At 44.6% G+C, this 24,239-nt stretch overlaps 1 protein-coding gene across 2 annotated transcripts in view; it reads left to right on the top strand.

Moving 5' to 3' along the window:
• The window catches only part of CACHD1 (cache domain containing 1), a gene marked incomplete at its 5' end in the record, with an annotated part of 203,316 nt that overhangs the window by 138,452 nt on the left and 40,625 nt on the right, over positions 1 to 24,239 (top strand). For both annotated transcript variants that reach the window (XM_080801858.1, XM_080801857.1), the window contains 5 exons: positions 6,275 to 6,401; positions 9,273 to 9,417; positions 10,286 to 10,502; positions 16,750 to 16,899; positions 21,021 to 21,254. In XM_080801858.1, coding sequence (XP_080657984.1) covers positions 6,275 to 6,401; positions 9,273 to 9,417; positions 10,286 to 10,502; positions 16,750 to 16,899; positions 21,021 to 21,254 — 873 coding nt within the window. The remainder of the gene's footprint in view (positions 1 to 6,274; positions 6,402 to 9,272; positions 9,418 to 10,285; positions 10,503 to 16,749; positions 16,900 to 21,020; positions 21,255 to 24,239) is intronic.

Genomic DNA, 24,239 nt, shown 5'->3' with positions numbered 1-24,239 from the left:
AAATGATCGTTATTTCACAGAATATTACTGAAAGGTGCTATGTAACTTCTGATCTTTTGAGGGAGTGTGTGTGTGGTTTTGTGTGTCTGCCATTCTGTGTATTTAGGACAGCTCTTGTATTTTACATTTGGCCAGCTGCGGGAGGTCGAGTGCTTTGTGTGTTTCGCTGAGTGGTGTTGGGCTGAACGTCAGAAAGGCCAGAGTTCCTTGAGGTGGGAGGCGGCAAGCTTTCTACTACAGAGCATTTTTTTTCATGTGTTTCTGCCTTTGGTGGTTAATATTCTGAGGCAAAACCAAAGCCCCAGCCCAGCCACAAGCAGTTTGCCGTCCATCTCTTTCTCAGCCTAATGGTGTAAGCATTACAGAGGGCAGGCAAGGATGTCGGGGATGTGGTTTTGTTTTGACTAGAGAGGCTGATGATCTAAGAACTGGTCAGATGTAGATGGTGAAATTGGAAGGGAAATATTTGGGGGCCGGGGGATCTGGGGCCCATATGTTAGAATTCTTCAAATGCACCATGCAGGTGAATCTCGAGACACAAATAAATGGGAAACAAAGAACACCCGAAAAGGGGGGGAAAGGCACATTTTTTTAAGTAAACGCTACCCCCAACGTGGGGCTCAAAGTCCTGACCCCCAAGGTCAAGAGTTGCATGCTCTACCACCTCAGCCAGCTGGGCAGCCCCGAAAGACACATTTTTTTATCTGTTTTACTGACTATAATTGGTGTGTTGTGGCTGCAGAAAAATAAGCCAGTAGGTGTCGTGAAGTTTTTTGTCTTTGTCAGAATTAGCATAGGAACTGTAAGAGAGAAAGAGTAAATTTGCTGAAGGCTCACAGAAGGACACCAGGGGGAACAGAGCTTGCCTTTAAAGAACAAGGAGTTGTCTCAGGTACCTCCTTGTTAGTTAAAAGCCAATATGAAATTTTCTGTCATTCTCTCTAAACATTTCTTGGTACCATTTGTGCATTATGTTTAGTCTTGGGTCCGTAATGATGATCATCTCCTAGTGCTGACCGACGAAGATTCTAAGTTACTAAGGAGTAAGAATACTCCTGCTTTTTTCCCTTTCTTGCACAAACTTGATCAAAGCCAGTTAGAAATTGGCTCTTTCTAGTTGCACATCTTCGTGCTTTCTTCCTTCCGACTGACCTTCATTCTTCCGCCTTCTTATTTCTCTTTGGGTTCTGAAGGGTCTTTGGAAATACCTTGTCCAAATCCATCACTCAGAGACTAGAGATGAGGAAATGGTGAGATCTCACAGGGGACAGAGGTGACAAGCCTTGGCTAACCAAAGTCACCATTCACTGGCTCGTCTGGCAGGCGCTGACTCAGTGCATCCTAAAAACCGGGCATGCACCAGGCTTTGGGAATGTGGTGAATCTGGCTTTGGGTTTGGCTCCTGCCCTCATGGAGCTTGCAGCAAGTCTGCGTGAGAGACGTGAGCCATGGCCACAGAAGTCAGTACACTGACCATTACCGATTTTTGCTGTGACGGAAAATGCTGGGTGCTGTTAGAGAGGGTGATAACCAAGGGTGGTCAGGGAAGTGGTCTCTGAGAAGTTGAACAGAATTATTTCAGGTCTAAGGATCCCCTTGTGTGGGGAGCTCGGCGTGTTTGCAGCACTGAAAGAGGTTGCCCTTGACCTATAGCGTAGTGGGTTAAAGAGGGTGAAAGTGAGGTTGGAGCATAGGAGGGGCCAAATGGTGCCGGGCCTTATGGGGCTTGGATTTAATGCTAGCTGGGGTGCAGTGTGAAACCTTTGAAGGGTTTCAAGCAAAGCAGTGGTGGGATTTGACTTCCATTTTAGAAAGATGCCTTTGGATGCTATATGGTGAGTCCATGTAAGGTCAGAGAGCTTGTCATGCTTAGAAATGGGACCAAAACCCAGGCTTCCTATTCCCAGTCTATCCCGATTTATCATGCTCTTCCTTCCAGTGCCGAAGTGCCAACCTGAATTAAAGAGAAAGTGCAAAGCCACATTGGGCTTGTGTCCAACTGGCTTTCTTATGTTTATTCACATGGACAGTGAACGCTCCCTCCAATCTGTTAAACACCTCCAGACTAATTAAGGGGCCTCAGCTATGTAGTTTCACAGTCACATAAAAACTCCTTCTATTATGTAAAATATGCTTTCTATGGTTTGGTGTCACTCAGTCATGAGTGCTTTAATTAACTTGACTCTGTCTTCTGAGCTACAGTGTGCGTGCCATTTTCCAGGTAAGCCAGCCTGTGGGGTCAGTGGTGAACCCCATGACATTGGACTGTCAGCTGGTGCCTGCAGTTCAGCCATTTGTTTTTTCTCACAAGATTAAATGCTCACTTTAGCCTCTGCCTTAATTCAATTGCAATAGCCTTTCTTTCTGTCAAGTGTCCTCTTAATTGCATTTCTTTACATTGTGTCTTTACAAACTAATGCAAGTGATCGTTTTGATTGAAATATACAAATGTATATGTTTACTCTGCCTGTCAAGAAATAACTGGTGTGTTTTTTATCTGTTGATTGCTAATTCACTCAACACGTATTTAGTGACCTTGTGGAGGCCCTGTAGTGTTGAGGAAAGAGCAAGGGCTTTGGAGGCAGACATACCTCCATCAGATCATGACTTGGGCCTTGAGCAGGTTGAATTCTGCATCTATAAAGTGGGTATAATAACGAACTCATGAGGTAATTATGAAAAGCTGGCATACCATGTATAGAACTAGTTTATATGGAGCTCGGTACGTTTCAGTGTTCTATCAAATCAGCCTTACTGAGGCGTACTTGATATGCAGTAATTTCACATGTGTAATTGATTTTGATATGGATAGTCCCCTAAAACCATCCGACAGGCAAGCTTTTTCTCTGTCCATTTACCTGTTTCTGTACCTGTTGTATTGGCTGTGGTGTTGAGAGAATGGAGTGTCGATCATTTTAAAACTATTTTTTAAAAGATTTTATTTATTTATTTGACACAGAGAGATCACAAGTAGGCAGAGAGGCAGACAGAGGGAGGGGAGGGAAGCAGGCTCCCTGCTGAGCAGAGAGCCCAATGCGGGACTCGATCCCAAGACCCTGAGATCATGACCTGAGCCGAAGGCAGAGGCTTAACCCACTGAGCCACCCAGGCTCCCCTTAAAACCTATTTAGAATTATCATTGATCTCTGGATGCCTCAGTGGCTCAGTCATTAAGCGTCTGCCTTCGGCTCATGTCCCAGCATCCTGGGATCGAGTCCCACCCACATGGGGTTGCCTGCTCAGTGGAGAGCCTGCTTTTCCCTCTCACTCTGCCTGCCACCCCCCCCTACTTGTGAGCTCTCTCTCTCTCGCTCTCTCTCTCTGACAAATTAAAAAAGTATTATCACTGGTCTATATTGAGTCACCATATTTATTTTTAATTGGATTTGGCATTAGAAGAGACTAAGATTTTGTAATTTATTAAACACAAGTCTAATGGTTGAGAAAGAGTACTTCTTTTTTTCTTTTCTTTTCTTTTCTTTTTTTTTTTTTGAGAAAGAGTACTTCTGAGCAGACCCTCTCAGCCCATGTGTCCCTGCAGCTCTCACGGAGCCTGTGCCATGACCTGAAGAGAACTGAACACCTCTGCCCTGGGCGCAGGGGTGACCCAAACCCAGATCTCACCCTCAAGGATCTCAGAGTCTAGGGATAGAAGAGGGAAAAGTTGCCCAGAACAATAATAACATTAACTAGAAGGTGGGGGAGGTTAAGATGCTGGAGGGTTTCAGAGGGTGTGGTGGCTACCATCTGGGGATGAGCTCCAGTGAAGAAGAAACCATTCATTGCCACCTTCACATGTATCTGTCTGAGGTAGGTGTGCGGAGCAGGGGAGACAAATACAGGCCCTGCCCACTGATAGCCTAAAGCTTAATGCTATGCATCAGGGGCTGACAGGTTGGACGTATGCCCAGCCTTTTCCTGGATGGTGTCCAGCATTGCTGAGGAGAGTAAGCGTGCAGGACCCCAGTCCCAGTTATCCAGTGGCCCGAACACCTCACTGACTCCTAGGACTGGGGGAAGCCGCCTCTGGGTTGCCTATGCCTGTGTGGAAAATAGGGCTGTCCTTCACCTCCACGTCTAGGTCAGAGAGGGGCCCACTCGGGGTGCACACTGCCATGATAGATTGCTTCTGGGCCCTGGGGTCCTCATTACCATCATATCCATCATCTTCTGCTAGTACCGAATGATGGATGAAATTTAATCAGATGCCAAAGGAGTTCTCAGCAGGAGAGTTTGAGGAACCTTGCCTGACACTTAAATGCTCTGGTGCTTCAATGATTATAAGGAACCAGAGTGATCTTTTGTGGTGAGAGTAAATGTATCATGCACCGTATGAATTCTGATTTATTTTTAAAACATTCTTGCTCTCATTGGCTCCCCCTTTTAATAGTCTCACTGTAGCCTGTTTATTGTTACAGATGTTACTTCTAAATGAGGTCATTGAGCTTTACTTCCAAAGGCAGCGTTTGCCTGTTTCTCGCAGGCTTGGCAGGGCTGCCTGAAGAGCGGTGCTAACAGGACAGCAAGGTGAAGGCTTTGACCCTCAGAGAAAAACCTGCCTCCATGTTTATGTGCAAATCACATCAGGCAGAGGTCTCGGGAGGGTGTGGTCATCCTGGTACAGGCGATGACCTTGATAAGGTTGCCTGGCAGAGTGGAGTGGGGACCTGTGTCTCGGTCACACACGCTATGTGCTTGACTGCCTTCCTGTCCACTGTGAAACCTCAGGGAGCCCAGAAAAGCCGGAGCTGGCTTCTGTGTCCATAACTTGGAAATGATGCTTTCTACTGCTAGGATTTTTGTGAGGATAAAAATAGACTACCCTTTTTCTGTGTGCGTCTGGTAGGGTAGCTGCTGGAGGCAGGAGGCACCGGACATGCTTCAAGTCCCCGTGTAGTGTATTTCACCTGGTGTGTTCAGAGGACGAATGCTCCTGTCGAAGGCCACTGACTAAATCCAGCTTGCCGCTGATGTTTGCAAATACGCTGTCGTTGGCACACCTGCACACCCACCGATGTCCGGGGCTGCTTTTGCATGGTAGCAGCAGAGTTGGGTGGGTCGAAACAGAGCCCGCGTGGCCGGCAAGGCCAGGGTCCTTTCCTCGGCAACCCTGGTGGACATCAGCAGACCTCCGAGCCAGACTCAAGGATGGCCGCGTGGTGTTCAGAGCTTTCTGTACGTTCTTATCAAATGCACCTCACACTTGCCTTTTGCCTTCACTCAGACTTCTCCCCCGAATTGCTTTCTGTCCCATTTCCCACTTGGTAAGTCTTCTGGCGTATCGGTTATCACAATAAGACCTGTCTTTTGCTCAGCTGTGTAGATCTTGCAGCATGTAGAGCAGGACACGACACATAGTGCATGGTTCATAACGGAACACGGGGTGGGAACAGAGTGGAAGGGCATCAGAGAAGGGAGAGGACTTTGCTTGTGGGTGAGGGTAAGACTTCATGGAGGTTTGGGGACAGAATTGCCCCAGGGAAGGCGGCCACCCCTCCCACCACAGCTCAGTGGCAGGGATACCGTGTATATGCCAGGGAGGCAATACTGCATGATGGTAAGAACCTAGGAACCAGCACAGTTAGGCTGGAATCCCAACTTGGTCATTAACTGATGAAACCTTAGACAAGTTACTTAAGCTCTCTAAGTGTATTTTCCAAACTCCAAAGTAGAGAATAATAATACCACCTCCGTCCTATAGTTGTTTCATGGGTTAAATGAGCAACCACAAAGGAAAGCCTGTGTCCCACTGCTGGCACATTGGAATCGTTCCAGGAGCTCTTGCTGAGTGATCGTGGTTCTGCCTTTCAGGTACCATCTATGCTGATTTCCTCATTGTGGAGTGAGCAAGGTCAAGGTCACAGGGCTCGTCCCTCTGGAGACCTCGCCTCTTAACGGCCCTGTTCTCTGCAACTAGAGAATGTTCTCCAAGCCAGCAAGTGTAAACTGGTCCAGCGGGGACCAGCCTCCTGAGGGGAGAGATGAGTGCAAATGAATCATTCGTGCTGGAAAAAAATTTTTCCATGACATAGAGTGTCACCATACAATGTTAAGGATAATAGCTTCTCTTGACTGAAACATTCATTATATTTTTTTATTCACGGGTATTTTTTTAAGGGACAGAGAGAAAATGTTTAGTGGAAAATTTACAGCCTTCGATCTAGTGGGATTTCTTCGTACTACAAGCAGTTTATGCAAAACAGATGCCGAAGGAGCCAGGCCTGCCGGCACCTGTGGATTTGGTGGTTATGTTTCCTTTTCCCCACTTCTCCAGTTCTTGCAGACAACCTGAAATCCAACCCTGGAATTAAGTGGCAGTATTTCAGCTCGGAAGAAGGGATTTTCACCGTTTTCCCAGCACACAAGTTCCGGTGTAAGGGCAGCTATGAGCATCGTAGTAGGTACGTTGGTTTGCTCAAGTTTTAATTACTGCTTAACAGAGATCTGTATGAAACGGGGACTCCTTGTTTATACACGTGGCTGTGCCTCCAAGCTGTGGTTTCTCAAACATATTCAGGAACGATTTCACCATCTGGCATACGTGGATGCTAGGAAGGGCAAGTGATAACGCCCAGTTTTTCTGTAACTATCTAACAAGGGACCTACTAAAGAAATTAAATTGTTGGAGACACCCAAGTGGTTTTGAGCTTCAGGCATCTTTGGGGAGACAGAGATGATAATACGGTCTCTTAAGGGCAGCCCGAAAAGACTCTTACACATCTCAGAGTGGACTTAGTGATTCCCAGCTTTCCTTTCTGTGATAACGTGCGTGGCCGTCTTTTTGAAATGTGCGTGCAGTCTCAGCTACCAGAAGTTTTAAGGTTGCCCAGAACACAGTGGATCAAAGATGGTGAACATCATGCTCTTCTCACGGAAATGACTGGTGTTTGTTCCACTTAGCCAGAAGGGCAGTATTGGTGAGCTAATTTGTTTGACAAGACTCATCAATTTACAGAGCCCCTTAAGCAAAGATACTTCCCTTTTGAATCCCTACAGCTTCCCTTTGCAGTATCAGGTGTTCGATGCCAGAAAATCTGGAGCTAGTAGAGGGTGTTCCTTTTTCATGCCATTTTTTTTTTTGAAGTCCAAAGTAATCATCATTTTAGCCTGTCTTTATCGTTACTTTAAATTATGTCAAATTTTCCCCAAGGAAAATACTACTTCTGGCCTTTTCCAAGAAGGACCTTTGTGTCGTTGGTATGGTTTCTTCGGTTTAAGAAGAAAGACTTAAGTGTCTTAAAAACTGGGCCAGAAGCCATGACCTTGGGTCTGGTCCGGGTTATCTCAGGAGAGGCCAAAGACATCATGAACCTTCTAATTTGCATTTACTTCTAAGAAGACAGATTGGATGGCATGCTGCCATTAATGAATCACCTATGAGGGAAAGTCCAAAAAGACAAGCTGGACCTTGTCACAAATCAGCACTCACCTGCACTTGGAAGGTTTCATGCACACCCACCTTGAACCTGCATGAAACCAACCCTCAGCACTGTCTTCCCCTGGCTAAGTGGCCCAGGTTCCTCCCCTCCTAGATTGCCGTTCCCGTCTCTTGCCCTGAGTGCTTTCCTCAAAGGCCTTTGCAAGTTCTCCATGTCCTTCAAAGTGAGGAATAGGTTTTCGGAGCGCACAAGAGAGAACCGGTGGATACCAGTCATGCCTTGGGGACCGACTCCCAGACTGTACATTTCATGTTACTGTTTTTGCGTCCCTCTAAAACAGTTTAACAGTTTACCAGTTTACTGTGGCAGTGAGAAACACATCCTCTGCTTTCCATTGATGTGGGTTAAGTTGGAAAGGAGATATGCCTTTTTTTTTTTTTCCCTTAAATTCACCTTGCCTCAAGGACCTAAAAAGTTCAGTATTTGACATGGTTGTCAGCGTTGGGATCGTCAGATTTCATTCTTTTCCATTCTTTCACTTTTGTAGCCATCTTTCCTGGATTCTTTCTATTATATTTCCCTACTGGCTTAATGGTATTGATTGGGGAGAATACAGTGGTATTTCAGTGTTAATGTAGGACTTTTGGCTTGAGAATAAAAGTGTCAACTTGGCCAGATTTCGAGAGTTTGGGTTGTTTGTGTTTTGTTTTGTTTTGTTTCTGGGTTTGGTTGTTTTGTTTTGTTTTTTTGTACTTTGCTTTTATTCCTTAATTCATGCCTAGGCTTTTTTTGAGTCAACTGGCATCTAACATTTCATAGAAAAATCTAGTGTTTTAGGGGTGTCAGTAAAGGAGAGAATTCTCTTGAGGCTGATTTGCTTTCTTAAGCTCCCCCTAATTTGTTCCAGCTTTAAAACTGTGAAGAGAGACCTCATTAAACCCCTTCTCACAAACCTTCCTGCTCGGCACATGAGCAGAAGGCCGCTTCTCACGGGAGGCATTTCTCCGTTGGACCTTCCCCACCCTCCCTCCACCCCCTTTCCTGAATGTTGGCAAACAAAAACCTGGCAAGAAGAGTGGCTATCACAGGCTTGGACAAATTTGATGGCATGGTTTTAAATGCTCCGATATGGGGCCTTTTGGTGGCTGACCTGCGTGAATTGCTTCCGTACAGAAAGGAAAGGGCCCTCTTAAGCCTTTGTCTGGGGAGAGAGAAAGTAAACCTATTCAGAGCTGCTCAGCATGCTCGCAGATTACAGGCTGCCTCCGTTTTAGAAAGGCCCACTCTGTACGTCTGCAGACCCAGCGCTGGCAAGTAGACCTTCCTCTCCCTCGTGTGTACTCTCTGCAGTCTGAGAGGCCACCAAGTTCTATGTTCTGTAGCCGAATATCGGGCAACCTTGAGTGGTATTACCATGCACAGCTGCAAGCTTTGACTTTCAAGTGTGCTGAAAAGGCCAGCCTCCCAAAGGATTTGCTGCCTTTTTTTTTTTTTTAAGATTTTATTTTTTAAGTAATCTCTATACCCAGTGTGGGGCTCGAACCCACAAACCCCAAGATCGGGAGTCCCATGTTCCACCAGCTCAGCCAACTAGGCACCCCCAAAAGGATTGGCTTCTTCTAACCTCCTGGTTACTTTATTCTTTGGAAGACTGAGGTACCAGTTCCTGTGCTATAGATACAAGCCGTTGTCTCGGGGTTGTGTTTTCACTGTGCCAGTGTTCTTTTTCCTTGCCGGCTGCTCTCTCCATCCTTGGGCCATCCCTGGAAAAAGAGCTGGCCGCCAGATGCCTGCACATCTGTAGTGTTCACAGCTGCATTGGTTTGAGGTCCTTTGACCTAAAGCAGGACTGACCCCAGAGAGCTTCTCCCCCTCCTCCATCCCCCCTTCTAGACCTATCTACGTCTCCACGGTCCGGCCGCAGTCCAAGCACATAGTAGTGATCCTGGACCACGGGGCCTCTGTCACGGACACCCAGCTTCAGATCGCCAAGGACGCTGCCCGGGTCATCCTCAGTGCCATCGACGAGCACGACAAGGTGACCGGTACCCCCAGGGACCCCCGTGGCATTGGCTCTTCCTGAATGTCTTTTGTGAAGTACCTTGTGTTTTATGGCACAATAGTTTTAAATCCATATTTAAAATGACTTTGGGGAAAAGAGAGTGGTTTCATTTTTATTCTAGCATATGAGGAAGCAGCTGCCCACTCTGGCTCCAAATCTCTTTAAAAAAAAAACACAAACAAAAACCACCCCCACCAAGCCGAGTCTTGTCCTTCCTTCCTGGCTCCTGTGAAGGCTTCCAATTAGCTGTGACTTTCACACTGGAAATAATGCTGAGGAGAGGGACAAGGGCATGGGGCCTGGTGGATGGCTGGACTTTATCTCAAGATTTATGAGAGGTGAGGGATAAAGGAAGGCTTCTAGAGGTTTGCTAATCTCTAAGGACACTTCAGAGACAGGTGTGTTTACAGCTAATGATAATCTATTGCCTGTGGACATTTTCTGCTTCATCATTTTGACTTTTCCAACTCCTAAGGTTTTACTGACTGATTAGTTGCTTAAATCACACACCCTGTGCCTTTACCCTCACCTCCACCTCCAGATGGAAAACCAAGATGGTTAATAGTCGCTAAGTTTTTTCTCTGTATGAGGTAGTTACTCTTAATGTTATAGATACACACCATACTGCTGACTTCATCTGGGAACAGAATGACAAGCTCTAGGGCCCCTCCCACTTACCAGTCCTTAATTAATCCTTTCCAAATCTGATAGATTTATGCCTCTGGGCATTTATTTTTAAACTTTCAGAAACTGTTCCGTAGGCCATCTCAGTCCTTGGGCTCTACAAGAATATAAGAAAGGCTTCACATATTACGATAACAAGATTTCTTTTTCTCTCCTCCAGATCTCCGTGCTGACCGTGGCAGACACAGTCAGGACGTGCTCACTTGATCAGTGCTATAAGACGTTCTTGTCTCCAGCCACCAGTGAGACAAAAAGGAAGATGTCCACCTTCGTTAGCGGTGTCAAGTCTCTGGACAGCCCTACCCAGCATGCGGTGGGATTTCAAAAGGCATTTCAGCTGATTCGAAGCACAAACAATAACACAAAGTTCCAAGCAAGTAAGTTGCGCGCTCTCAGAGGACTTCTAGACCAATAGATAAAGGATGGCAATAGGCATACATTGTAAACTGATCACACAACTCTGCCTAGAGGAATTTTTTTAAATTGACCTGGGATAAAATTTTCATGTGTTGTCCTCATGGTCATCTGGTACTAGGAGCTTTTCCAGTCAAAGGTACTCAGCCCACATGATTTCTCCCCTCCCAGAGCCTCTTCTTCCTGCCCCTTTATTACGAACATTGCCCCATTTATTTCCCAGGGGAACGGCTGCATCCTTTTTAATGCAAATTGTCAGCCTTGCCTCCTCATTGACTTGAGAGCCGATGGTCTGCTGGTGCGCATGTGTACAGAACCGGGCTGCAGGATTCTTGCCTTGATCCTTCCTTCTTGTAACCAGCTGTCATTTAGATGAGCATGGCCCTTCAAATGTACAAAGGCCCTCTAATTTAATTTTCATGATTTAAAGAAAATCTGGAATTAGGATGCATGCTAAACTGAAGGAAAGGATATTTGAAATAAGACACCTGCTTTGAAACTACTGAAAGGAATCTCTGTCATTTTCCCTTTTATATTCGAATATCTATTTGTAGGATTTTTTTTTTTAAATGAATGTATCCTATCAAGGGAAACTTAAAGAATATATTTGCAAGTTCTTCAGAGTGTCTGCATTAAAACTAAGGCAACACTGATGAATGCAAAGCATAGTGACGGGCACATGGTGAGAGCCCTTGAAAGATGGGAGCTTCTGGAATTATTACAAGTAATGATGGCAGATGGCATTTTTGAAGGTATTTGAACATAACAAATTTCCACAAATTTAATAGCAGCTTAAAACAATGTACATTTATTACCACACAGACCCTTTCATGGGTCAGGAGTATAGGCATAGCTTGCCTGGGTTTTAGGTAAGGATTTAGGGTTGCATGAGACTGCAGTCTGCATGTCACTCAGGTCTATGGTCTGCTCTGAGGTTTGGAGTCCTCTTCCAAGTTCAGTTATTGGCAGAATTCATTTCCTTGCCACTGTAAGATTCACATGCATTTGCTCCTTCAACCCAGCAGGGAGAGCATCCCTTCTTTGAGCTCCTGACTTCAGGGAAGGCTTGGACCCTCTTTTGAAGGGCTCATTTGTTCTCATCAGGCCCATCCCCTTTCGAATTAATCAGATGTCTCTCCCATGGGATTAACTTACTAGAAACCTCAATTATATCTGCAAAATCCCTCCATCTTTGCCGTCCATGGAACACAATCACAGGAGTGATATCCATCGCCTTTGCCATATCTGTTGGTTAGAAGCAAGTTACAGGCCCCCTCAAGAGGAAAATCTTCTCCAAGGGTGTGGGTCATTGGAGTCATCTTAGAATTTTGCCTACCAGCCTTGGCCAACATCAGCTGTCCACAGACCAGTATTACAGGATGGCTGAGTGTCACCTTGTCCACGATTCAAGAAGGCCAGGGGACAAGGTTGACCTCTTGAGTCTTCAAGACAGATTGGCCAGTTGGTCAGTGCCATTTACCTGTCCGCATTCTTCACCAGGAGCGATTTTTCTACTTGATTTCTCAGTCATCAAACTACCTTTTCGAGTTGAAGTCCAATTTTGATTATTATACTCTTCAGATCATGGAGAGAGATGTTAGACTGGCTATGACCTTGCCAGTGATTGTGAGTCAAGGGAACCCAAAGGAAGCTAATGAGGATCGTTTGGGGGAGCATGGTCAGCTAGAGGGTGCATACTTCATGGAGAAGGCAACTGCTCTTTACAGCCTGGGATAGCCATGGAGGAGGGCCTGCCCAGTGTTGCCAGATCTTCTATTTTAAGAGAAGCCAGAAATCTGGATTTTTATGTGAACCCCCTTGGTTTTCAAATGTTGACATTTGTTTCAGCTTTAAAACTGAGACCGCATTAAACCTCTTCTTACAAACTTTCCTGCACTATACGTTACAGAAGCCTGCTTTGATGGGAGCCATTTCTCCTCGGGGTTTTTGTTTTGTTTGGGGTTTTCTTAATGTTGGCAAACAAAAATATGGCAAGAAGAGGGACCATCATAGACTTGGACACCTTCTGATGGCACTGTTTTTTAAGTGCTCAGAGGAGTCCTTTTTAACCCAAGTGTAAAATATTCCTAAATTGTTGCTCAGGGGCCTTCAGTTTATTGCTTCTACTGACAGTTCGGAGAAAAACTCAAATTAGGTAAACACAGCAGAAATTAGCGTTGTCCACCTTATTAAGGAGAGGTTTGAGGTGCTCACAAGCAATTTAGCATAGTGGTTAAGTATGTGGGTTTGGGACTTTTCCCAATGTGGGTTCAAATTCCCTACTCTGAATTTTTCTAAACTTGTGAACTTGTGTTAAATATTTGATCTCTCTAGGCCTGATTTCCCCTTCTGCAAACTGGGGGTGATAATAAGATCCAGGATTCCATCATAAATATTAAATAAATACTAGCTGTGGTTGTTATGATATTCAGTCTCCTGTAAGACTTGGAGCTCTGGCTAAACTAGAAAGGATAGCTCAAACATCTGAATTGACCTCAAGGCGAGATGGCTGAGGACCACACTAGCCTTGGCCACCATATAGTGGGGGGTCCGTGTACTCGTCTTAGGAACTTGCACTCTATGTCCTTACTTCTCTTCACTCCCTAGATAATTACTTAGCATCTGCCGTGTACCTGGTGCTGTTTTATTTGTTTTGTTTTGTTTTTTGAGATTTTATTTATTTATAGAGACACCGCAAGAAAGGGAACACAAGCAGGTGGAGTGGGAGAGGGGGAAACAGGCTTCCCACTGAGCAGGGAGCCTGATGCAGGGCTCGATCCCAGGGGCCCAGGATCATGACCTGAGTGGAAGGCAGACACCCAACCAGCTGAGACACAAAGGCACCCCCTTCTCCCCATCCCCACCCCGGTGCTATTTTAAAGTTATGTGATGGAGTTATTTTAATAGGTAAGACCTACCCTGTAGGATTGTTATAAGGATTAGCCTGTGCATGAAGGGGAAGTATCTGCCCCAGGTTAGTAGCCTTATGAACAGAAGCTACACAGCATAAATCATGGTGACTTTGTACGAATTTGCTTTGCACTGAGGAAAATAGCTTAAAATTTTACCTAGCACTGGCTCATTTTTAATCCCATGGTAGGTCTATAACTGATACCATCGACATATTTGGGTTGCCTGTCCTGCGGGTGATTGGTTAGCAAGTCATTTTAGAACAGAAGGAATAAGATGGCTAGGTAGGAGTAGGGATCTAATGGCATGGGAAAACCCAAATTTCCCCTTCGATATTAACCCTGAGACATACTAGTGGCTTAGACAAGGACTTATCAAATGGAACCTATTGCATTTTCTTCCTCTTGTCTTAACTGTGCCCCAAGTCCCTCTAATTATTACTCATTCATAACATCACTAATCACAAGGTGTAGTTCCTCCGAGTGACTAGAGAGAGAACATCCTAATAAGTAAAAAAATAATAATAATAAATCACACCAGATTTGGCAGATCTGCTATCTAAAAAGGATAGGGCAAGGATAGAATCAGGCTGGCCAGAGACCATGAGGATGCCCCTGTAGGGTGCATGCCTTCTTGCTGGGACAGGAAGAAAAGGTCGTTGGCTACTATAGGAGGCTGCTGACTGTCAGCCCTCCGGTTTTCCAGATATGGACCTGTGCCTCGACACGAGCTGTCTAGAGACAGGAAGCTAAGTAAGAAAACTCAAAGGTTCTCTTTCAGGTCAGTCTTACAGGCGTCCCGTCACTTATCACACAGGGTACCTTTGCCATGGGGTGACGGTTTATCTCTCATTTCATATCAGCCTCGTGGTATATCTGTATTCCCCTGACTACAAAACTAGTAGTTTTGTTTTGTTTTGTTTTGTTTCTAGTCGGAAGCTTAAGTAAGATGTTTGGCATGCTAAGAGCATAATGTATAGGACAGTATTTACATCATTGGAAAAATATTGACATCCAGCTTAAGATGGATATTTCTAAGCTTTTGGATTATTTTTTTTTTTTGCATCAGCATTCACTTCTTAATTTCTGATAAATAAATAGTGCAATTAAATTTATAGTTCAGATTAGAGAATTACTCAAGCATCAGATGGCTTTAAAACTTGTTCGTGTATTAAATTAGAGACAGCAACTTAGGTTGTATTTATTTCTTTGATTCAGTTTTATTAATCTCAGTTCAGTTGTCTACAACATTGATACAACATAAGCTAACCGTTCAGTTTTATAAAGGATACTTCAGAGTCAAAAATGGAAATTTATGAACTGAAGGAAACTCAGTTACTGAATCCTTATCACAGTTAGGATATTTATTAAAAGGGTAACTAACTCTATTCATTATCTATTATTGGGGAACAAATTTCCCAACACTCAGTGGCTTAAAACATTAACCATTTACTGTCTCAGCATTTATAGGTCTGGAATCTGGGTGCAGCATAGTTGTGTGCTTCTGGCTAAAGGTGTCTCAGGAAATTGCAGTTAAACTGTTAGCAGAGTTGATACGCTGAGAGTTCGACTTGGGAAGGACCAACTTCCAAGGTCACTCAGGTGGTTGCTGGGGGAGCTCAATTCTGAGGGACTCAGTGCCTGGCTTTTAGCTAGGGTGGCTCACGGCATACTGTCTGGCTTCCTTCAGAGTGCGAGAGCAGGCACGGTGCGAGCCGCTGGCTTTGTAGCACCTAACCTATTTCTTGACACCCCATCCCTTCTCGTGCATTCTGTTCTTGAGAAGCAAGTCGTGAACTCCAGTCTGCACTCAGAGGGAGACAGCGACACAGGCCTGTGGATATTAGGACGTAGGATCCCTAGGAGGCCAAGGGGGAGTTTGCCTACCACAGTAACTGTAAAGCAACCTCAACGAAATGATAGCAATAAGGACCTGAAGAAAGAAGCATATAACATATGAATATTTATTTCTCAATAGAAAGGTAAACGTCCATGTAGGATATATAAAAATAAAATATATAGTAATATGTATAATATAATATATAATAATATGTAGTTACCCAAAGAATCTCAGATTGGAAAGACAGTCTGGAAGTCCAGCTCGCTTCCTTCCCTCCCTCCATTACAGTAGTCATTCAGCCTCTGCTTTCGTATTTCTGGTGGAAGGAAATTCACTACTTGGATTTTGTAGTAAATCCACTGGAAGGAAGTTCTTCACACTGAGCTAAAGTGACCTCCTCAGTCTCTGTGCTCATGAGCCCAGGTTGGGGAAGTGAATAGCTTCATCTTGAGTCATAGGTGCTACTTTAGAGCAATATGGGGTGGGGGAGGAGGGGAGCGGTGCGGAGTGTGTTGAGGCTTCTTTCTCTTTTACTCCATCACCCTTGGATTCTTCAGTTAATCAGTTAGTCCTCACAGCAACCCAACAAAGGTAAGTACTGTCATTATCCCCATTTTGTAGACAACAAAATATAGGCCTAGAGAGGTTAAGAGATCTGCCCCAAATTACCCAGACACAGCTTGAAAGTAGCAGAGCTGGGATTTCAACACAGGCAACCTGGCTCCCATGTCTGTGTTTTTACTGTTCTTCTGCACTGATGACTTTTTTTTTTGTTTTAAGATTTTATTTATTTTTCAGAGAGAGAGAGAGAGAGGGCGCACCCAAGCAGGGGGAGCAGGAGGCAGAGGGAGAAGCAGGCTCCCCACTGAGCAGGAGGCCCGATGCAGGACTCCATCCTAGGAGACCTGAGCTAACAGCAGACGCTTAACCGGCTGAGCCACGCAGGCATCCCTACACTGATGAGTTTTAAAAACAAAAATGTCTCTGGAGCTACTTAGTGTACGGACCCATCATGTTTTAAGAGCCCATGGAAGAACCACCATTTTAAAGCCTAGTCACCCCCCAAAATGTTGGCTCCTGATGGAGCCTCTTAGTCAGTGAGAAAAGGATAAATCAGGTCCCGAATCCTCTGTTTCGAAAGGCAAGAGAGCACTCCATCTTGGATGGCTACATTTACCACACCGTGAGTGCCTAAAGGAAATCTTCTTTTATCTGGTAAATTTATTAGGAACATCTCTTCAGCTGACTCTGGGTAAATGAGGCCTCATTGCCCACAAAGGCCAGGATGGAAGGGACGCAGAGGCAGGGAGATGAAAGCCCCAGCCTCAAATGGGAAAGAGTCCGAATGCCGGGCCAGGCAGGTCCTCAAGGCGGGAAAGTCCAAAGGAAATGAAAAGGAAACGGAACTGTTGCCTTTAGCCGGAATCCAACGTAACGTTCAATTTGTATGTTTTTGTTTAGATACAGACATGGTCATAATTTACCTGTCAGCTGGCATTACATCAAAGGACTCCTCGGAGGAAGATAAAAAGGCGACGCTCCGTGTCATCAATGAAGAAAATAGCTTTCTAAACAACTCCGTAATGATTCTCACCTATGCCCTCATGAATGGTAGGTAGTGTTTGGAGATTTTTCTTTCAGATGAAAGTTCTCTCTAAGTGCATGCTGCTTTCAGAGAAAAATGAAAAGGAACCCTAACAGCGCATGCTTTGAAGAAGGGTGTACGAAGAGAGGCCACCGAGCAGCTTCCTGCCCAAGCCTTTCTCTCCCTCACGTTCGTATTCAGGGCATGTGTAGGTTGTGTCTCTTCATCTCTCTCTCCAGCCAGCTGCTCATTTCTAAACCTTCTCCGGTGAAGTGGGCTTGCGGAGGTTTCTGTACTGCTCCGTCCCCCCCCCCCCCACCCAGTTCTTCATATTCTTGGATTTTGATACTACATGGAGGTTATTAACTGAACTCATTGATTTAAGCTTCAGGAAGCCAAAGTACTGACCTAGATTCTTCTGTATCCCCAAGCCAGTGAGTATCACATTTCTCTGCAGAATCAACACCTGAAGCCTCTGCTGCTGCTTTCTCCCCCTCAGCTTCCTTAACTGTATAACGGAGATAAGAATTACCTACGTGACAGGGCTTTCGCGCAGATTGGCCCCGATGTGCAGGAAACACCTAGGGTGGTGGGCATCACTCTCTAGGTACTCCTGAAGGCTGATTTTCTTGATTTTAAATCAATATGTGAAAGGGTTTAGTAAATTGGCAAATCTGAGGAAGTACTCGCTTTTTTTCCTTCTGCTCTCCAGCATGTTGTCCAGTCTGACTGTGGGCCCAGTTTTCTAGCTTTTCTGCCCTGTCCTGTCTCTTCACCTGCTATTGCATATCACTCTTCGCCTAGAGCGTCTCCTTCAGGCCCCTGACCCTCAGTGCGCAGGATGACCGTCTTCTCTTGTTTTTAAGCGGCTGTGTCTTGACCCAGGAGCTCTTCCCACCTGTGGTCTTTTATTTGTCCCATGCAGACCCAAGTGGCTAGAGAGACAACGGTTCTCATTTTAAGGTGCTAAGGATTACTTGGAGATTATTTTTTAAATGCAGACTCCCAGGCAGTACCATTGGATTTTTATTCAGACCTGCTTAGGCGAAGTCCAGGAGTCTCTGGCTCAGCACGATTCTCTTCCCAGGTGTTTTGTGGGCTCTCAGTGGAAGACCTCAGGTGAAGTTCTAGAGCTTCTGAGTTCCAGACTCTTATCAATGAGCTGTGTGAGTTATGGCGAGTTACGGAGTCTCTGTAGGCTTCAGTTCTGTTTGTAAAAAGAAAATCATAAAACGTATCTCGAGTTGCCGCAATACTAAGTAAATGAGATAGAACGTGTTAAGGGTTCCTGACACCATACCTGCTCCAGAACAGGTCCTCCCAGCTGATTAAAGGAGTGAATTAAAGTGTGCGTCGTTTCCTGTCTCAGTATATACCTCAAAGGCAGAGCTGCTGCTCTGCCGCTCTGGTCCGGGGCCAGCTCTCTGTTCAGTATTTGAGGATTCTCTGTCCCCCAGAGTGTTCCTGCTTCTGTTAAGCGTGTCATCCCTGACACTGCGTGATGTGCTCACATACTCTTCTCCTTCTCCCTTCACTTGACACGCCTGAGCTTCCCAGACAAGAACCGTGTCCTCGTTCTCTTTGTGTTCTGAGCTTTGAGCCCCAGGGCTGAGCAAGGGTGGCCTCTTTACCAGGCGTTCGTACCTTGCAGTGTTACCCCTGGGTGCCATTTACACTTTTTCCCTATGGTTTAGCGTCTTTGACTTGGGAAGGAGGAGACAGGAAGGGAAGAAAAATAAAGTTGGTCGAGAATACAGTGTGTAACATAGAGTGCCCTGAGGTCCTGTCCTCAAGAAGCTGGTGACTCCTTGAAAAAGATAGACAAGGCAGATGAATTGAGAGGAATAGTCCAGGTAAAGAAAACATAAAAGGAAGTGATCCCTTATTTTCCAAATTTAGATTTAAAGGTCTGCCCCCGCTGATACTGAGTAAAGAAGCTTCCCCACTGTCAGCCATCTCTCCAGTGGCCCTGAATCTTCACTCTAGAGAATCTTGTGCACCTGCTAAGCCCCTGATAATTCCAGTCTTTTAAAACTTCCGGTTCCCTCCCTCTGACCACCCTTATCTCTCTTCTCCCTTTAATCTAGCTAGACACAACATCCTCACTGCCGGTTTCCCTCTCCAGATGCCTTCTGTGAGCATTGTTCACTAAGGTTGACACATTCCTACTCTGTCAGTCTGGCTTCAGATAGGGAGGCAGAGCCGCTGTGAGAATTTCCGTGTCATGAATTTATTACCAGAATTAGAGTGTCCACAACTGAGGAGAAAACGGGAAGAGTAAAGATCCAGAAAGAAGAGTCAACAACCCAGCATTTAGTAACCAGCTGTGGTATGGGTGAACGAGTTGGAGTTTATGGGGATGTCTGAAAGCTAGGAACATTGAAGACCCCGTAGGAGGTCTGCATAGAAGATCGTTGGCTCTTTGTGGCTGCCGTACCCCTGTGGACTCTGACTGGAACATCTGCGATGAGCCTGGGGTTGCCCTTGTGGAGCAAGGCAGCCAGCAGCTGAGAAAGAGAACTGAATGCCCATTGGGGAAGGGTAAGACAAACTGGAACATTCTGGTCCCTCCGTGTCTGTTTCACCTCTCAAATCTGTAGTAGTTCCATTTTGACCACCTTTAAACTAGAAACAGAGAGGAAAAGGGTTTCTGGGAGATATAGTCTCTGGAATGACTGTGCTGGTGATAGAACCATCTACCATTCTTACTGTCTGCCGTCCCACTGTCACCTTTGCCATTCCTGTCATGATATAGTACATAAAATACGCAAGCTTTGAAAACCCGCCGTCCCATGCGGTTTTTCTTTGCCTAGTTAGATGTTCCCATTTGTTACTTGTCTTTTACATTTGAGAGAGTCAAACAGTACATGACGAAGAAAGGGAAAGTGTTTACCGCCTTGAGTTGTCTCCTTTTATCATTCACTTCTGTGAGTTTCTCAAGGGCATAAGGCCCAGGATCCATCATGCCTTTTGTTTTTGGTGTGTCTGTGTATGTGTTTGTTTTTGTTGTTGTTTTTTAATTCTGGAATGTACCACTCCTCTCCTCTCCTTTTAACTCTGGAATCTCCCACTCCTCCTCTTAGCATCATTGCTCCAGCAAAATCCAAGTTATCTAAATACAGTATGTTAAGAAGGAAATTAAATCCATTAGATCCACGCATGACTTTAGAAATGGACTTCCAAGGCTAGAAGTATACACACTCCTTAGTTAGAAATGATAGAGTCAAACAAGGTGGGTGAACCATGAACTCTTCCTTTTTTGTTTTTGTTGTTGTTGTTGTTGTTTGAAAGACTATATAGTTAAAGAACATGAGGCAGAGCCTATTTAAAACTCATTGGTAAAATCTCAGTAGTGACTGAAATCATTTGAATTTGTTTACAATGGCACCCATATGGGATCAGTTACTAATCCTTTTGACTGTGTTCCAACAATAGCAAACCGAAATTTTTGAAAAGGTTTATTAAATATATCGTTATGCTATAGATTACAGATGTTGTAGAACAATACATCCCAGTATGCTTAAATCTTTTACAAAGTTTTTAAAACCCCCTAAACGTAGAAAATACACATTAAATAAATCAAATCCAGTACTGTCCTAACAGTATCAAGCATGAAAGCATTTGTAATTAAAATGAGCTTAAAGACACAGGGTTTGGAGGCATCACTAAATGCAACACATAATTCTTCCATTTAGTTCCATGAGACTTTGGCAAGTGTTTAACAAGCAAAGAGGAAAGAAATGAAATGATAAACCTCTATCCTTTAAAACTCTTACAACTTCATCTAATTTAAATGCAGATTTCTTAATCACTACCTTTGCTTTCAAATGTTAAATGCAGAAAAATTAAACTTTTAAGGGGAAAGCATATCGTTGCCAAATGGGGCTTCTTTATTTTTTACGCGTGTGGTTTTCATCATTGCCTTTTGAAGAATCCCTTTGCCCTCTTGACTGTTTGAAGAAGGGCTATGCCTCATGCTTTGTTCCTCAGCAAAATCTGGTAGCTGTTTCCGGAGTCCAGGTTGACTCTGCAAGACCCCTTCGGCATTGCAAGATTTCCGTGCCCTTATTAAACCTAACTGGCCCGGTTATTGTGTAGACATATACCATTTTGGTTTACACTGTCTACCTTTGGCTTTCCATTCCAGATGGGGTGACTGGTTTGAAAGAGCTGGCTTTTCTGAGAGATCTGGCTGAACAGAACTCAGGGAAGTACGGTGTGCTGGATCGGACAGCCTTGCCTGTGATTAAGGGAAGCATGATGGTGCTGAACCAGCTGAGTAACCTGGAGACCACAGTCGGCAGGTTCTATACCAACCTTCCCAACCGGATGATTGATGAAGCGGTCTTTAGCCTTCCCTTCTCTGATGAGATGGGAGATGGTGAGTGTGGGGAAAACTTCCTACTAAAGTAAGGGGGAAAGAAATGGACATGAGTCCATCAAGGCAAGAACTTTTAAAATGGTGTTCGGCACTTGGCCTGTGAATGTTAGAGGGTTTGAACAAGCAAGGGGAACAGTGTCCCTCCCTACCGCCCGCACCCCCCCCACCAACCTCCCGGTCTCTGGTCAGATGGTGGCACAGCCCTCTGCCATCAGTCCATTAGGACTGTATTTTAGAACAGAAATCCCCAGCCCGATTTTTTCCACATTGCCTTAGCCTCCGTCAACATAATGGGTTTGCTTGGTGTGAGGGCTTACTGAGGATTCCCCAATATCCGGAAGCTGTTGAACTGGAACAAAAGAGTGACTTTGCAGAGCAGACAGTAGATCTCAGAAGTGATTAAGATTCAGCCTGAGAGCTAAAGCAGCATGGTGTGGTCGGACAGTACAGATTTGGCGTAAGAGGTTTTCAAGCCCCACTCCATCCCTTAAATTGTTGTCCTTGATCATTCATTTAATCTCATTCATTCATTCCCGTTTGGTCACCTGTTCAAAATGTAGTCATGTTTTTCATATAGTATATCTTTCAGGTTATTAGGATTAGAAGACTTACTGGTCCCTGGCATACCTCTCAGTAATAATTACCTGCTCTTACTGATTGATGACCTTTACTTTTTATTATGACTGTCATCATCGTCACCATCCTGATGTCACAAGTGACGCATAATACGATGCTGGGTAAAGTGTTTTAACCTTCACATGATTATCTTTCCTGATCGATGAAATGGGAAGGACGTTCCCGTCAAGGCAGTCGTGAAGAGAACGTGCACTAATGTATGTGAAGCACCTAGAGTCACGACTGGCCACCCTGTTTGCTCAGGAGAAGTACAGTCGCCTTCATTCCCTCCTCAACTTCTTGTTTATCCCTTCCCGACATGCTTCCCTTTCTTCTCTGACAGGATGGAAAGGAAGGTGCTTTACTAGCCAGGTAGATACCATCACCACATGAGATCCTGTTTTTATGTCCCAGTAACGAGGAACTCTCACAAAGACAGATATCCTGAGCAAACTTACGTATAAAAAGTAACAGACCTATAGAGCATGTTTTCTAGAAATTAGGTAAGCATGGGTTTTTTTTTTCCCCATAAGGAAGAAATACGGTAACCTCTGCTACATGTCCATTTTTTTATCCTTCCAAATTCTGGCAGAGCCCACAGACAAGGATAGGATAGAAACTCCCACTTACAGATAAGGTTATTTCCTTTCACAGGGAAAGGTCGGGCTTGAAATGCAAGTGACCTTTTATGCATCTAGCCCACGGTATTGAGTGCCAGCCAAGCATTGTGTCAGGCAGTGATGGGTAAGGCACACATCCCACCTTCAGCAAGCATGTAAGTCTGATAAGAGACAGATCAATGAATCATCTTAATACTGTGTCAGAGGAACAAAGGCAGATGTGGAAACCAAATCCTGTACAAGCTTCGGGGGCTTATGCAGTCAAATCCCGTTACCATTAGTGATACCAGGTAGAGTAGGACCTTTTCTAAAATTCACCTCTGCCACCCCAAGAGTCACCATAAAAGCTTTCAGTCAAATTGTGGGCAAATCTTTGGTTCCTCGTTGGCTGATGCTTCCCAAAGTGTAGGCCCTTCCTCAGGGCCTGTTTTCTGAATCCTCTGTGGTGTATTTCAGTGACTGCTTTACTGGTCTGTCCCATTCCCCTACTAGAGTGTGCCTTTCGTGTTTGTCTTCTCAGTCCTCGGAACGGGTGGATGGCATCTCCTCTAACTCCTCAGCATGGGGATGCTGAGCCTGGGGAACCCCATGTTTGCCTGGCTCTCGTTCAGAACCCCCACAGATTAAAGTATTGGTGACTGGATGTACTTCTTTCAACAAGTAAATCTGTGTGCTTTGGGTTAAAGTAGAGAGGGCCTTTAGGGATTTCATTAAGTGTAGCAAGAGCTTAGCATACTTTATTTGCCACAGTAGAATGAAGAGTCTTCCGTTCAAATTGATAATTGAGAAGTAAGATTGTGTTTCTTTTTTCAGGCTTGTTCTCAACATAGCCAAAGAAATCTGAAGTGAATATGTGGTCTCAGAGTCTTTCTGTTGTATTTCACTGCTCTATGAAAACGGCTTTAATCTTAGACACAAGTCCAGGGGAGCATGGCGTGTAGGTCATGACCTCTGTCTGTGTGCCAGCCCTCGAGCATTCCTCCCATCATTTATAACCCATTTGTCCAGGGATACCTGAGCAAAAACCTCCTTAAAGTATGTTTCTGAAACCTTGTGTTGACTGCCTGAAGAATGCATTTGAAATTATAATAGAGAGCGTACAACTTTTCTTATTTCCTGTTTCACTGATTTATAACTGACATAAAACATTGCATTCATTTTAGGTGTACAACATAATGACACGTATATATTGTGACGTGATCACCACAGTAAGCTTAGTTAACATTCATCACCTCACATAGTTAAAAAAAAATTTATTTTTTTTATTTTTTTTATTTTTTGTCATGAGAACTTTTTAAGAACTCTTAGCCACTTTCAAATATACAATACAGTGTTGTGAACTATGGTCACCATGCTGTATCTTACATCCCCAGAACTTATAACTGGGTATAACTTCTCACAGTTTTTCAGTATTGTACACACGTCCTCCTGCCCAGTAGTACATTTCACTGGCCTTTGTAACCCCAGCACGTTCAGTAATACTTGGAGTGGACCTCACATACGTTTCTCTGTGGAAGTCTGTCCTTTGCAGGAATCTTCAAGTATCCCTGTCCCTTTCCTGGGAGTTGATAGAAGAACGGCTTTCTGATATGCCGCTAGGGTATGAACCTGCCGTTGAGAGCAGGAAAATACAAGTGTAAAATGGAGAGGAACCAGCCATCTTTTTGTTTCTGGTTTTATTTAGTACCATAGGATTGTGGCACTGCTGGGAGTGCTAGAGCTCTTTTTGTCTCTGACCCATGAAGAGAGT

The sequence above is a fragment of the Martes martes genome (genome assembly GCF_963455335.1).
Source record: "Martes martes genome assembly, chromosome: 4".
In the NCBI taxonomy this organism is placed as follows: domain Eukaryota; kingdom Metazoa; phylum Chordata; class Mammalia; order Carnivora; family Mustelidae; genus Martes; species Martes martes.
Note: the sequence above shows the minus strand (reverse complement) of the source record. Positions and strands in the feature narration are given on the sequence as shown.